Below are 14,935 nucleotides of genomic sequence, written 5' to 3'. Positions count from 1 at the left end.
ATGGGCCATCATCATCTTGGAATATTTCATCAGGCAACTGTAGCTTGGAACGACTTTGTCCTGAGCAGTATTCAAGGAGCTCCATGGGGAATTCAGGTGTACAACAAATGACTCCAGAGCTTCTGTTCCTGTGTGCTGAGCATGAGCCAGGATTGTCCACTCAGGGTAGAATGGAAAAAAGTCTCAAACTGGAGATGCAAAGAAGGGGAAGGTGACCAGCATGGACATTTGGATGCCTTCAGCACTGACTGGTGTGGGCTGGACACAGGCAGAAGGGAATGGGCAGACCTGGGCACGAATGGAGAATGAACATGGGATAAGCGTGGGTGGAGAGGAATGATGGTGATCTGTGGGAACAGGGAAGGGAATGGAGGAACCCTAAGAGTGGATGGAGGAGAAGGGAATGAACCTGAGGGCACAAGGGGCTGACCTGGCTCTGCTGTCTGTCGCACTCAGGAACCTCCTTTCCAGCCCCAAAAGCCCCTTCCCTCCGCAGGGTCCAATTTTCTGCCCCGAGACACACCCCAAGGGCCCCGGAGAACCCCGCCCCTTCCCCAGCTCCGTCCGAGCGATCCCCCCGCGCCCCCCCGGCTCTCTCCAGCCCCGCCCCCGGCCCGCCCCGGCCCCACCCTCCCGCCGCAGCCGCCGCGGGTCCGGGCCTGGGCAGGCGGCGGCGGGGGCGCCGCGCCGGGCGGGCGGCGGGGCCATGCTGGGCAAGGACTACATGCTGGCCATCGTCCTGGTCAACTGCGACGGTCAGCGCGGCGGGCAGGGCGGGCGCGGGCACAGCCTGAGGGGTCAGGGGCGGGTTGCAGGACCGGTGCCGGGTTGCGGGGCCGGTGCCGGGTTGCGGGGCCGGGGTCGGGTTGCGGGGCCGGGGTCGGGTTGCGGGGCCGGTGCCGGGCTGCGGGGCCGGGGTCGGGTTGCGGAGCGGGGCCCCGAGGGTGGGAGCGGCGGCCGCGCCCGGCGCTGTCCGCGGTGCTGATCGGGGCCCGGCCCGGCCCCGCCGCTTCCCCCCCCGCCAAGGTCGCCGGGAGCCCACCCACTCCGGGGCCAGCTCCATATCCAGGTCCCCCCACCCCCGGAGCACCCCCACCCTCCCATGCCCGGGACTTCCATCCCCCGGGACCCCCGCCCAGCCCCACAGCCCCGGCCGGTCGGAGCGCGCCGCCCCCGCGGGCCCGGGCTCGCTTCGGCCGCGCTGCGCCACGGGCTCGAGTCGGTGCCCGCGCAGGGCTGGGGGAGAGGGGGCCACGGCTGCCCTCCCTCCGGCTGCAGCCCCCGGGCACAATCGTCTGCCCGGAGCCCGGGTCTGTCCCGGCGCCTTTCCCGGCCGGGGGCAGGGGAGCACTGGGCTGGAGGCCGTGGGCCCTGGCCTCTGTGCCCCGCCGGGGTTCCGCTCTCCCCCCAGGAGCCAGCGAGGCAGTTCCCTGCACTGGGGTCTGCCACCGCCGCAGCCTTGCTGGCATCGTGCCACGTTCCCTCGCCAGGCTCCTCTCCTGGCCCATGAGCCCAGCCACGCACCCAGAGGCCACCGCAGGACCCTTTCGCTGCTGGGCAAAGCTGTTGGCTCCTCAGGGCAGCTGGGGGATCTTCCTCCCCACCCAGTATCTCACACACTCTCTCTCTGCACAGACAACCTCTGGAGCGACCAGAGCCTGGAGACAGACCCTGACCTCCCCCCAGGCTGGAGGAAAATCTGTGACTCTCTGGGTACCTATTACTGGCATGTGCCAACAGGCACGACACAGTGGCAGCACCCTGCACGCACCACTAGCCCGGGAGGGCACACAGAGGCTGATGGAGAGGAAACACTCCAGGGAAGGGTACGGAATGTGGGCAAGGGTGTGAGGGCTGTTGTTGGATTCCACCCCTGGCAGAAGCCTGCTGAAGGGCCCTCTGGGCATGACTGGTCCAGCCTCCCCTTGGAGCACCCTGTCTGTGTCACCCTGAAGTCCTGCTCAGCCCATTCGTGTCTGGGTTTAAGCCCTTTGAAAGGTTCTGGCGGGCCCCATCCTGCAGCTCCTCCTGGTTGGATTCATCTTGACTACCCAAGATGCTCACAAGCTTGCTGCTGTCCTGGGAGGGAGGGCTCCTACCTGGTGCCTCCAGACTGCTTCTCTTGCAGCTGTCACCCCTTTCCTCTTCTCTCCCAGGAATGTCAGGCCCCTGCAGCAAAGCACTCAGCAAAGGACAGGCCCATTCCCAGCCCCATGGCTTCGCTGTCCCGGAGGTAGGGCTATCCTTGTGCTTTGCTGGCTTGTTTGTGGGGTACTGTTGATCCTTGACCAGCGCTGGGTGCTGGGCCCTGGTGCTCCCCCCCCAGAGTAGCCACCCATGCTGAAACCAGCAGGACCATGCTGGGCACCCCCAAGGGATGCTTCCCAGCTGGTGGCATGGGGGTCTGCTGGTTCCAGGGCATCCTGATGCTTCCCTGGGTGCTGCAGGAGCACGCAGAGGGAGCTTCCCCTCACTGCCCCATCCCTCTGCAGGCACTCACTGTCCTGGCACGGAGATGACTTCCAGCACAGTGCAGAGCCCGGCTCCAAGGTACCGCACCCGCCAGCTTCACTGCTGCATCGTGGGCTGTGCTGGCAGACGAGGAGGAGGGTGGCAGCTGGCAGGGATGTGGATGGGAGCCAGAGCAGGGGTGACCACTCTGGCACGGTGAGCGGTGCAGGGCGAAGGTGGCTGTGCCAGTGGCACTGGAGCTCCCTGTGTCTCTGCTCAGTGCTTTGCTGTGCGCTCTTTGGGCTGGGTGGAGATCCCCGAGGAGGACCTGGCACCTGGCAAGAGCAGCATCGCCGTCAACAACTGCATCCAGCAGCTCTCCAACAGCAAGGGCCAGAGCTCTGCGGAGAACCAGGGTGAGGTAAGAGCCTGGAATGGTGCTGCCAGGCAGGGTCCCTTGCTGAGACTGGACTGTGCTGGAGGGGAGCAGGGACCAGTGCTGGTGGTAGAGTCAACTCTCCACACAGAGCATCCATCCGATGGTCCCAGGTGTAGAGCAGGTGGGTCTGACAGGGCTATTCCTTGGGAACAGTGCCAGGGTGCCAGGGTGAGTATGGGAATGGTAGCTGGGAAGGGCAGGGGAGGAACACGGCTGACCTCCCCAGTTGGGGCAGAGTAGGCTGGGGGGACAGGGGTTTGCCTACACAGGGCGTGGGTGCTGGGGATGCCCAGGCTGTCTGCCAGGCTGAGGGAACCACTGCCCCTCTGCAGGGCCAGGACCTAGTGATGATTCTGAAGAAGGACACCATGAGCCTGGTGGACCCCCTCGACCGCAGCCTCATCCATCGCCAGCCCATCCTCAACATCCGTGTCTGGGGTGTTGGCTGCAACAACGGCAGGTGCCAGGGGCTAGGGCAGAGCTAGGGGCCAGGGGAGTGGCTCTGCTCACTTAGGGGGAGGCACCCCAGCAGTGACCTGTCCCTTCTCCTCCCTCCCGACTGCTGCCACGGCTGCAGGGACAGGTAAGGGGGCACGGGGCTGGGGGAAAGTACAGGCAGGGGCTGCCCTGTCGGGGTCTCACTGACTTGCTCGTGGCCTTGCAGAGACTTCGCCTTTGTGGCCAGCGATAAGGACACCTGCGTGCTCAAGTGTCACGTGTTTCACTGCAATGTGCCTGCCAAGGGCATCGCCAAGGCTCTGCATGAGATGTGCTCCAAGGTGGGATGCAGGGGCCCCGGAGGGTGTGAGCATGGCCTGGGGGTCTCGGGGGTGAGGCGAGGCACCGGGACCCCCGTCTCTTGCAGATCGTGGCCGAGCGAGCCGTAGCGAGCAGCAGGCTGCCACGCGCCGCCACGCTGGAGCCCATCTCCGCCGAGGACCTGCCACTGCAAGGTACTGTCCCCAAGCACTGCCGGCTGCTCCCCCTGCCCACAGTCCGTCTTTGAGCCAGAACCCTCTGGCTTGTCCGGCTGTTTCCCCGGGGTCCTTGGGTATGGGGGCACACAGCAGGGGACACAGCAGTAGCCCCACCTCTCCCGTCCTGGCAGTGGATATCCTAGAAGCGGTGAGGCAGTCGATGCAGACCTACGAGGCGCTGTACATCGGCAGCCTGCCCGTGCCCAGGGCCATGGGTAAGCGCCGCTGCTCCCCCGTAGCTGGGGGACGCCCAGAAAGCTCCCCCGTGCAGTGGGGCGGCCGGGCAGCCCTGGAGGAGCCCTGCCCACACCATGGCCGCAGCCGGGGCCGATGGGATGGGGTGTCCCTCTCCCCAGGGATGGATGTGTTGAACGAGGCCATCGAGAAGCTGACGAGGCGCCCTGGGCGGGAGAACTGGACGCCGTCCCTCATCTACGTGTCCGACACGGCCATGAGGGTGCACCCGGCGCAGGTGGGGAGGGCACAGGGGGCTGTGGCCGGAGCGGGCACGGCGCTGCCTCCCGGACAGCGGACCTGGGGCGCGGCAGGGCCGCCCGGGCGGCGGCCAGGGGTGGATGGGCCCGCGGGGTCCCCGCAGGAGCCCGAGGAGGCGGCGCACATCTGGGAGTGCCAGGTGCGGTACGTGACCTTCCTGGGGGTGGGCCGGGACGCGCACACCTTCGCGCTCATCGTGGACACGGGGCGACGCTTCCAGTGCGCGGCCTTCTGGTGCGAGCCCGACGCGGGCACCATCTCGGAGGCAGTGCAGGCCGCCTGCATGGTGAGCACCGGCGGCTGGAGACGCCCGGCCCTGGGGCGGGCGGGGGTGACCCCGGTGCGGAGTCCCCCCCGCGCTGCCTCTCGTGTCCCCGCAGGTGCAGTACCAGAAGTGCCTCGTGGCCGCCGCACCGGGGGCGAAGGCGAAGAGCGCGGCTGGCCGGGGCCGGGCCGGGCCGGAGGCCGCGGGGGACGCTGCCCGCGGGGCGGCCAAGGCGGGGGGGGGCGGCGGCGGGGCGGGGGCCGGGGCCCGCAAGCGGGGACTCCTCTCCTTCCTGGAGGTGTTCCGCCTCCGGCGGGCCCTCCTGCACAGCCCGTAGCGGGCCGGGCCGGGCCGGGGCCGGGGCTGGGGCCGCCGGGGAGGAGCCCCGGACCCCAACCCCGGCCCCGGCCCCGCCTCCGGCCCCGAGCGCGGCCCCCGGCGGGGCGGGGACGCGCCCGGCCCCGCCCCTCCCCGCCCCAGCGGCCGGAAGGGGCGGGCCCGGGCGTGACGTGGCGGGATGGCGGAGTCCTACGTGAAGCCGGGTGAGGGGGCGCGGGGCGCGCGCGCGGCGCTTCCGGTGCGTGGTGGGGGGTCCCGGTAGCGGGACAGTGCGGCTCTGCCCGGGAGGGACCCGCGGGGCCGCGCCCGGGGATCGGCTCCGCCGGGGGCCCGTGTGTCGGGGGACGCCAGGGCAATACCGGGTGTGAGGAGCGCCGGGAGGGACGTGCCGGGGGTCCCGCCCGGGGCGGGGGCCCCTCGGTCTCACCGCGCCCTTCACCGCTGCAGGGAACCAGGAGCGCGGCTGGAACGACCCCCCCCAGTTCTCGTACGGGCTACAGGCGCAAGCCGGGGGCTCCCGCCGGACCCCGCTCACCCGCCGGGCTGCCCCCCCGCCTGCGGGGGCACTCCCAGGTCAGCACCGCGGAGCCCCCGCCAGCCCCTCCACCCTGCCCGGCCCCAGGGGCCGCTCCCCGCCCGGATCCGCGGGGACCTGCGGCCCGGCCCCCCCAGCCGCGGTGCTGGGGTCAGCGGAGCCGGGGCTCTGGGCCCCCCTTCTGCGGGGCCCGGTGCCAGCTGATTCCGAGCTGACGGGCTCGGCACCACCGCCTCTGCCCCGCAGGTGCCCCCCCGGACCCGCCCAGTGCCCCCTCCGACCCCGCAGCGCCGCCCCCCCGGGCTCTGGGGCCGCCCCCGCAGGGTGCTGTCGGCGCTGCCCCGCGGGCCGAGGGCCGGCCGAGCGCGGCGTGCCCGGAGCAGGAGGAGTGCAGCGTGTCCGCCGACACCGTCCTCGCCCCGCTGCGGGCAGCCCTGGACGCCTGCCGGGCCACGGTGCAGGTGAGGTCGCGGCCCCTCCCGCCACCTCTGACCCCGCCGTGCAGGAGGGGCGGCAGCCGGGGCAGCCAGGCGGGGGCTGCTTGTTCCCAGGAGACCTGAGGGGGGAAGAGAGCCGCCCCTGCCCCGGGGGCTCCCCTGAGCTGATGGGGGCACATCCCCTCGCTCCCAGCTCACCTCTGCTTCCAGAAACAAGTGTGCAATGACATCGGGCGGCGGCTGACAGTGCTGGAGGACGCATGGGCTCAGGGGAAGCTGTCGGCACCAGTGAGGAAGAGGATGAGCCTCCTGGTGCAAGGTATGGGGTGAAGGGGGGCTGCATCCGCACCAGCAACAGGCCCTGGGGCAGAGGCACTTGCGCGACAGTGAATTCTGTGCCCTTGATGGGGTCCCCTGTCCTGGCAGAGCTTCAGCAGCAGCACTGGGATGCAGCTGATGAGATCCACCGCTCGCTTATGGTGGACCACGTGAACGAGGTGAGCCAGTGGATGGTGGGCGTCAAGCGCCTCATCGCTGAGACGCGGGACCTGCCCACCGGAGAGACAACAGACGGCAGCGCTGACACTGAGCCCACATCCGAGCCCGCAACCGAGACTGCGACCGAGCCGGGGCAGGAGGAGCCCTGACACCAGGGACGGGGCTGTGGACTGTGACCGGGGCAGCCCCTGCCCAGGGCCACTGCTGCTGGAGGGAGTCTGGGCACCCCCTCTGCCTCCCAATCCTCATCCAGGAAAAGGGGATTTTAATCATTGCGACATTTTAGTGGCGATTCATTATGTTTAATAAACAGCACCAACCTGCCCTCTCCCACAGTCTGCCTGAGGTTCTGGCACTGACTGGTCCTGCGTCTCCCCGGGGTCAGCAGGAGATGGAATTGCTGGGTGAGGCCATGGCTGCTTCATCAGGCTTGGCCAAGGGGCTTGGGCCTTGGCAGAGTGCTCTTACCCAACAGGATGTCAAGGGAAGGATCAGCAGCAGTTGGCTGGAGCAGGCAGTACTGTCTGTCCTTGCTGCACTGGCTGGCAAAGCTTGGCCCCTCATCTGGCAGTGGGGGGCCTACAGCAGCCCCAGAGCCCAGCCCTGCTGCAGGAGGGGTCCAGGCTGGCTGGGGAGGCCAATGTGCCAACAGCCCCTGGCATGACCAGGGTTTGTGCTGCAGCCACAGCCCCGGCTCCCATCTGGGTTCCCGCTGTTCTGGCACAGCTCAGACCTGAGTCTGGAACCCAAGAGACCTGGGTGACCTCAGGGACAGGGAGGTCCAGGGACAGACACATGCCCAGTCAGGTGTTAACTGTGCTGTTCCCCCCATGTTCACGGGGCAGCCTCACCAGCTGCCTCCACCACAGCTGAGAACAGACCCCCAGGCCTTCACCACCCCCCACCTGAGTGTCACCCTCTGCACCCTCCTGGTGCTGCTCACCGTCCCTCCCTGGGGGCAAGGACCCCGCTGAGCCCTGACAAAGACACACACCAGGTTAGCTCAGGGGTTTCACGGTGTTTATTGATCAAGCATGAGCTCCTAGGCAATTGCACCAGCCACTTGTGCTAGAGCCTGAGGTGTCACACGTCCATCCCCAGCAACAGAGAGGGCTGCAGCCAGCTGGTCACGGTGCCAGCACCTCCACGAGGCCCAGGAACAGGCCCAGCCATGGCCTGGAGACGGGGAGATGGAAACTCAGATGTCCATCTCAAACTGGTCTTGATCTGCAAGGGCATGGATGGATACAGGACCAGGGTTAGGGTGGGGCTGGCTTGGCAGATATGGGCAGGCAAAGGGGGCAGGAGCTGGAACTGGGGCTAGGTTGGGATCTTGCCTTGTCCCATGCCCCTGGAAGGTGGTCCACGGGCAGGGGCTGCGGCCCTGGGCTGCTCACCTGGCATGGCCTCTTCGCTCTCATTCCGCTCCTTGAGCTCCTCCAGCTTGACGAGGCTGGACTGGGCCAGGGATGTGACACCGGGGGTCTGGGGCAGGCAGCAGGGAGGGGTCCTGGCCGCGGGTGAATTCTTGCACTCCAGCAGGAACTTGCGGTCGCAGATGATGCGGGTACCTGCCAAAAGCGGGGGGCTGTCAGGCACTGCTGGCCCTGGCCACCCCCGCCCCTGAGCACCTCAGCCCAGAGCAGGGGGTGGGACCCAGTGCTCGGCCATGGCTCATGAATACGTCTGGAGCCACCATGGGGCTTCCCACAAGGCAGCGCCTGTGACGCCCATCCTGCCCAGCAGCTACTCCCCACATTACTCCTCCCCTTCAGGCTCCTGGAGCTCTGCAGGATGCAGCACATGGTGTCCAGCCTCCAAAGGGCTACCCATGGTGGCCAACACAGGCCACTCCTGTGTTGCCTGGAGGGCAGGGCCAGTTCTGGGGCACACAGCGAGGCCCCAGCCTGCTGGCCAGGCAGCAACAGTTCAGTGCGGTGCCCTGTTCCAGGGTGGAGCAGCAAGGGGTGGGTATCCCACTGTGGGTACCCTAGGGACCCCGTTCCCATCGTCTCAGCCAGCCACCTGCTGCTCCCTGCAAGAGGACAACAGCTGGGTTCGATGGGACGCCTCCTCCTCCAGCCTGCTGGGTGTGCAGTGTCCACCTGGGGCAAACACTGCCTCCTCCCCATGCTCCAACTGCCTGCCAGCAACGCCTGAAGTCGCAAGAGCCTGTGTGCCACGTCTGCAGCCCTGCCATCCCCTGCCCCTCCCTCCCTGCAGCCGAGCGCCAGTTCCCTGCAGTGGGTGCAGCCCAGGGTTCCAGGAGCCCAGAGCTGCTGCCCAAGGTGCCGGTGAGCCCGGAGCTCCAGCTCGGCACCACAAACATCTTACACAGCCCGCGCCTGCCACAGCCCCACAGCACCGGGCTGGGCTCTCTCACCCCAGTCACTCCAGAGACGCTTAATTGAAGGCACACGATGGAGCCAGTGCCCGCAGGGTGGGCACATGTGGCTCTGCCCAAACATGCCCAGCTCAGGAATGAGGCACATGCTTCCCCAAGGACAGACAGCAAAGAAAAGGACCTGCTCAATGGCTGACCCAGGGCGTCAGAAGGGGGAAAGAGGACAGGTCTGGGGCAGCCCTGCCACCCAGGGCTGGTGAACTCGGCTGGGCACGAACTCTGGCGTTGCCCCCGTGCTTTCCCTGGATCCAGCCAGCCCGCCCTGAGGGACCAGCACTGCACTCACCAGCCCCCTGGCACTGCCACCAGCCCACTCCCCAGAAGCACAAGTCCCTGCCTCTGCCCTCCAGTACCCGTGGGGCAGTGATGGTCTGAACTTCAAGCAGGATCTTCCTACAAAACTTTGGGGTTCCCGTTTCCACTTCAGTGGAGGCTGCTCGGGCCACTCGGAGCTGGTGCCCAGAGCAAGTGCCTGTGTCCCCAGGGAAGGAGCTGCACAGGGGAGAACCCAGCAAGGGACCCATGCATAGGCTGCCTACATGTGGCCAAGGCTGTTCCAGGGACAGCCCCAGCCCCATCCCCATCCTGGGTCTTGTCCCCTGGTATCACAGAGTAGAGACTGTGCCACCCGCCCTGGAGCTGCAGCCGGGATGGGGAGACACTGGCTCTCCAGGATGGGGCAGGAGGAGGTGGCACTGCTTGCTGCAGCCAAGGAACCCATAGAAGCAGGCACCCTACCCCTCCTCTGCACCTCGCCCCGAGAGCACACACCTACGGCACCACAACACTGCTTGTTTTCAATACAGTTGCTGCTGACACGTGTCCCTGGCCCATGCAGGGCATTGGACTGGGTGATCTTTAAGGCCACTTCCAACACAAACCCTTCTGTGACTGATTCTTTGTATCTCCTTTGGTGTTGGCACTACCAGTGGGGCAGCAGCAGTTAAATTTTTTTTGCATTTCATCCTCAAATACCAAGAAAAATATCTGAATATACCATCCAGTAGTGCTTCCAAGGCTGATTTGCCTGTGGTACTTGGATGCTGCTTGTGCAGTTTGAGTTTTCAGTACTTCTTTATGTTTTTACTGGGGAAACTCCGCTGCTGCATGTAAGGATTTGTCTGGATAAGGTGGAAGAAGGTGGAAGGTGAAGTCTCCACCTAGTCTGAGACTGATCCATTAGATCAGACACTATGTGCACTGGAGTTTTCTGCTTAAGGAATGGATCCAACATTCCATGTAGTTACTGCATCACTTTGAAGCAAAAGCAGAAATAGGCACAGTCCAAGTGCAGAAAGTAGAGAACTGGGTCAGGAATTAATGTTCATCTTAAGCAGCGTGCAAAAATCCTCTTCTTCCTCACAGAAAGGACTTGAGGAGCTCTTAGCAGATTTACAGCATTACAAGAAGCTTAGAACTGAATCTATTACATTTTCCTCTAGTGGGAAGCACTTTTCTAAGATCCTCTTCTGGGCAGATGAAGGAACCCTGCATTCACCTATCAAAACCTGATCTCTCAGGCGACCACCTGCTGCAAGTGCCAGAAGCAGCAGAACTAATCCAGAAGGAAAAAACCAGAACACAGAAGCAGGTTCACACAAATAAAAGGCTCACAAGTGGCAAGGGCAAGGACTCTGCAGACATCTGTGGCTCCAAACCCTCCCAAACCTGACTGTACCCACGTGCTCAGTACATCACCCTGGGGAGATGCGTCACCAGGCACAGCAGCAGCTACTGAGGACAATAACATACAGCCCTTTCCAAAATTCTCACACACAACCTATAAATGCTGTTTGCCTTTTATTGAGTATTCAGGTAAATATTTCACATTAATACAGGCTACATAAAGTAGAGCCACTATACGACATGAAATTTACTCAGCTTTTCCTTTTAAGTCTGTAAACAATTATACAGGTATTTACCACCCTAAAAGGTCGGAATCATGTCATCAGCTAGTTCTCTGCTGCATACAAGGAGCATTCGGTAGTGTTTAGCCAAAAGCACTAGTTTTGTCTGATTTTTAAGTTTGAAGTGGCTAAACTAACTGGAGAACAGAATCAGTTTGTATAGGTAAGTCAATTTGTTCTTATACAACGGGCAATTGAGATTCCATTGTTACAGCCCACAGAAAATCGCTTAGTTAGGCACATGAAAAAAATCCCCAGGGTTCTTCAAGGTCATAAAGATTCCCAAACCAGGCTAAAAAAGGACAGACCCCCTTAAATCAGTTGACGTACTTGAGATGCATGTTTCCAATGTGAGGTGCCCAGGTGCCAGGCCAAATCTACAGCAAGAAATAAAAAGACAAATCTATTATAAAAACAAATAAAGGTTCCTTTAACAGTGTTTTACCACTGAGGGCGAGCATAAGGCTTCCCTCCAAATACAACCAGACTGTCCAAAGGCAGGAGTTCTCCAGCTCTGGCCAAGGTCTGACTGACAACCTGCAAGGATGGATACAAACCCTCTCACTTGTAACAGTCCATTACCTGGCTGAGCAGTCTTGAAATGCTGCTCGTTTTACCTGGAAGGTTTGGTACTGATAACGCCGTGGATATTTTATGAACACACACACACACAGAGTAGGGAAAAGTCATGCAAACAATCTCAATCCTAGTTTCAAAGAACTGAAAAATCCAAACGTGTCACCCAGCCAAAACTGAGTATCACAGCACCGGATAAAGCCCCAGGAAAGCACAGGAGGGAAAAGGCAGCCACACTACCTGCTGAGCATCAGTACATTCTGTTGAGTTCTGGACAACTTTGATCATGGGATTCCAGGCAGGATCTGGAGTATGGAGCCCGTTAAAGAGGGGCCCTCCTGGGCCATCTGCCAGTTGGGGGTGTGAGGGTATCAGAGTGCCGCCGTACATGGAGATGGGCAGGCCCTGAGGGGACAAGAGAGTACTGGTGAAGGATGTGGGGAAGGGTGGCTGTAGGAGCAGACAGGGCCAGGTCACCTCCATAGGTAACGTTCCACTAATGGCAGGAATCTCAGCACTGTGAGGGAACAGCAGGGCAGAGTATGGAACAGTGACTTCAGAGTTGGAGATTCCAGCCAGCTTAGCCATGTTTCTGAACTTACACCTAGCAGAGGCTGCAGCACCCACAGAGTTTTCATATAAGCCCACAAAGCCAGGCCAGCAGCTGAACACTGTGACCTCAGTGCTCCCTCCTCCCTGCAGCTCAGGACAGCCACAGTGCACACAGGGCTGCACTGAGCCAAACACACTCTGGGTTGAAGATTTTTCTCTAATTCTTAATGGCCATCTAAAATAATTCTGCCTGTTCAGAAAGAGCAAATTACAGAGCAGTTTTTTGCAAGTAGGAGAATTCTTTTCCTGTGTGTGAATGGCTGCTGCTTTGCCATCAGATGCCAAGAGCACATGCTATGGCTCCTTCTGAATATGCTGGGAGTCCTCTCCTCCTGCCACTTCCCTAAAGAAGGTATGTGGTATTGGGGCCATGATTTGTGCTGAAAGCATTAAACAAACTTGTAATCAGCCTCAAGAGCTGAGCAAGCTTTGTGAAACATTTCCAGGCGACTGAGCTTCAGAGAGACAAAACACTGGAGAGTGATGAAGGCCTTCAGCTGCTGACCAGAGAATATCTGCAACCTACAAACTCTGGCTTTGTTTAGATCTGCCTCCAGGCTTGGGCATCTTTTCTGGTCAGTTCTGGGAGGAAAAAAGGTTCAGGACTGGGGTGACGAGCAGTGGCAGCAGAGGCACACACAGTGTGAACAGGCAGAACAGGAGATGCAACAAAGTCAGGCCTGGATCATTTCATAAATCCAACTCTCTGTAACTTACTTTAGAAAAATCCACAAAACTATTTGGCATAGGTTGGTGGAAAATATTCGAGGGAGCCACTATTCCAGAATCATCTCTCTCCATTGGCTGATGCTGAGAAAACGTGCCCGGGTCCGACAGCTGCTGATGCATTGGGTGACTTCCCATGACAGGCTGAGACCAACCCGACAAGCCTTCTGCAAAGAGATTAAAAATGGCTGATTAAATTCATTGCAGACACTCGAGTAGAACTCAGCAGCTGCACACACCTGAGTCCACCCAAAGGCACCCTGAGAACACACAGCCACAGAGGGATCTCAGGTATCCAGACAAGGGTGGAGAAGATGGGGACTACCACAAACTGCGAGTTCCACATGTCCACTGCAAAATGCCTAAAATCCAACAGAGCTCCCAACACTACCTGTAAGCACATACAAACTTTTCTTGAAAAGACATGGCAATGCTGAGACACAAGTTAACCAAAGCGGGGAGGGCTTCACTGAAGCATGTAACAAATGCAGGACTCAAATGTTTGTATTGAAAGTTACCAATGGAAACACTCTACACCTCAAACGTTACACCTCCTCCTTTCCACAAAATCCAACTACCAGGAAACTGAATGTAAAACTTCAGCTGTTTCAAAGTAATTCTTTGGGAACCAAGGCTGCCTGGAACAGAAGTTATCCCATACTGTTCAAGAGTCACAAGGAAATCAGTGCAAAACCCAGCATCCACAGCTCTGTGTCCCTGAGTGCATCAGCTGCACCTCAGCTGACACTGTAAAACGTAAGTGGAAAACTAGAGAGAAACCTGGACAGAGAGAGCCAACAGTCAGGCCTGGAAACAGGCCCCTTAACAGATAGAAATTGTTTACTCTAAGCTCTGGATCATTCAGAGGACTCCATATGAGGTCTCTGCACCATTTCAGGCTCACATGTGCCCCGTGACCTGATCCAGGCCGGGCGAGCATCAGGAGGGGAAACCACAGCGTTTCCACTGACCTGTGCTCTCCCACACTGACGCCAGCTCTCCCCTCAGGAGGTACTACAGGGAGTACAGACTGTGGAGCCTTACTCCTCCTCCTCTCCAGCCCTCCTTTCAAACGCAGTCCTTGCCAGGGGCTGTACAAGGCACTCACCAGACACGCTGTTCACCCCGAAGGACCAGATGCCGCTGTGGCCCACGGGAGCTGTGAAGTTGGTTCCCAAGGGCGTAGGGGTGACGGAGCCTCCCTGCCGGATTCTGGCGAGCCTCTCTGTCCCGATGGGAGGGGGCACCTTTCGATCTTGATTGGTGTTACCCGTTTTTGGCTGGCCCAAATTAGCAGGTGCAGAAGCAGCTGAGAGGGGCGAAGATGATCCTGAGGAAACTGATGGAATAGGAGATTCACCTGCTGAAAAGAGTATTTCTCTTGCTTAATTACACACAAAATAGCAAGCATAATTGACATCCCATTTATTTCCCCAATATTATCTCAAAGCAAATGATAAAATGTTTTAAAGGCTTTTTTGGAAAGCATTCTTCAAGTCTTTCACAGAAATTCTGTCTAGGAATTATTTTAACTCTAAAATCAACATTATAACACAAATGCTTTCAGCCATCAGAATCATGACATTCTCATGACATAGCAGTGTATCTAAATTAATTACAAGAAAGAATAAGAAACATGGAAGAGTTTCAGGAAGAGGTGAAAACATCAGCCAAAATACCATAAATATTGAAACAGCCTTGTTTTGGTATCTACCACTTCCAGCAGAAGAGAAATCAGACAGCTTCCCAAAGCCACAGATGTGACCCAAGAGCATAAAGTCCTGCCAACTTCAGAAGTGTCACTGACTCTCCTTGGGAAATCCAACTTCCTTTGAGCACTCATTTAAACATTTTGATTCTTAAACTCAGAGTGGCAATGAAGTTGCATGCAGTGACATGAAAAACCTCTTTAGCTAAGATTCTGAATCAAAGACCCATATTTTCTGTAAAGCTACTTCCATGTTCTTTCCATTAGGAGGAAAACCCACTGTTACCTTGGATGATGCTTAACGATTTTGGAACATTTTAAGTATAATTCCAGATCCCAATTAAAAAAAAAAAAAAAGAAAAAAATAAAAAAAAAAAGAAAAAATGCAAGTATAACTTCAAACCATGGCAAACATGACATTTTCACCTAATATTGCACTCGTACTACTTAGAGGGGAATCTTTAGCTTGGTGTAATCACCTCCACTCCCCCACAGCTCCATGCCCTCTCCTCTCGAGAGCCTACAATGACTCATTTTTTTGCCCAAATGTGCCTTTAGTAATGCTA

The 14,935-nt window shown here is 59.7% G+C and overlaps 3 protein-coding genes across 15 annotated transcripts in view; 2 read left to right on the top strand and 1 right to left on the bottom strand.

Annotated features, from left to right (window-relative positions):
* The first annotated feature begins 650 nt into the window (after nucleotides 1–650).
* APBB3 (amyloid beta precursor protein binding family B member 3) lies at nucleotides 651–4,984 on the top strand. 2 transcript variants are annotated; one of them, XM_032125306.1, is made up of 13 exons: nucleotides 651–755; nucleotides 1,636–1,826; nucleotides 2,157–2,233; nucleotides 2,493–2,550; nucleotides 2,732–2,872; nucleotides 3,223–3,350; nucleotides 3,468–3,473; nucleotides 3,555–3,669; nucleotides 3,756–3,843; nucleotides 3,999–4,082; nucleotides 4,224–4,339; nucleotides 4,466–4,648; nucleotides 4,743–4,982. In XM_032125306.1, exons 1-13 carry the CDS (start codon nucleotides 707–709, stop codon nucleotides 4,962–4,964), a joined length of 1,458 nt encoding a protein of 485 aa, XP_031981197.1. In that variant the 5' UTR covers nucleotides 651–706; the 3' UTR covers nucleotides 4,965–4,982. The 2 variants fall into 2 exon arrangements, with proteins under 2 accessions (XP_031981197.1, XP_031981196.1); XM_032125305.1 differs by having other exon boundaries at nucleotides 4,224–4,648; nucleotides 4,743–4,984.
* Nucleotides 4,985–5,069: 85 nt separating this feature from the next.
* Nucleotides 5,070–6,771, top strand: SRA1 (steroid receptor RNA activator 1). Its single transcript, XM_032125403.1, has 5 exons — nucleotides 5,070–5,169; nucleotides 5,414–5,539; nucleotides 5,748–5,962; nucleotides 6,149–6,257; nucleotides 6,365–6,771. Exons 1-5 carry the CDS (start codon nucleotides 5,145–5,147, stop codon nucleotides 6,583–6,585), a joined length of 696 nt encoding a protein of 231 aa, XP_031981294.1. The 5' UTR covers nucleotides 5,070–5,144; the 3' UTR covers nucleotides 6,586–6,771.
* Nucleotides 6,772–7,434: 663 nt separating this feature from the next.
* The window catches only part of LOC116451723 (ankyrin repeat and KH domain-containing protein 1), a 101,193-nt gene continuing 93,692 nt past the window's right edge, over nucleotides 7,435–14,935 (bottom strand). For 4 of the 12 annotated variants that reach the window (XM_032125390.1, XM_032125392.1, XM_032125395.1 and 1 more), the window contains 5 exons: nucleotides 13,770–14,024; nucleotides 12,653–12,828; nucleotides 11,564–11,728; nucleotides 7,834–8,007; nucleotides 7,440–7,663 (listed from right to left, as the gene is read on the bottom strand). In XM_032125390.1, the coding sequence (XP_031981281.1) occupies nucleotides 7,520–7,663; nucleotides 7,834–8,007; nucleotides 11,564–11,728; nucleotides 12,653–12,828; nucleotides 13,770–14,024 (914 nt within the window). In that variant the 3' untranslated portion in view covers nucleotides 7,440–7,519. Of the gene's footprint in view, nucleotides 7,664–7,833; nucleotides 8,008–9,926; nucleotides 11,125–11,563; nucleotides 11,729–12,652; nucleotides 12,829–13,769; nucleotides 14,025–14,935 lie in introns of those variants that run through there. The other 8 variants (XM_032125391.1, XM_032125393.1, XM_032125399.1 and 5 more) reach the window with 5 other exon arrangements.

The sequence above is a fragment of the Corvus moneduloides genome, chromosome 15 (assembly GCF_009650955.1).
Source record: "Corvus moneduloides isolate bCorMon1 chromosome 15, bCorMon1.pri, whole genome shotgun sequence".
Lineage (NCBI taxonomy): Eukaryota > Metazoa > Chordata > Aves > Passeriformes > Corvidae > Corvus > Corvus moneduloides.
This window is presented reverse-complemented; position numbering and strand designations above follow the sequence as displayed.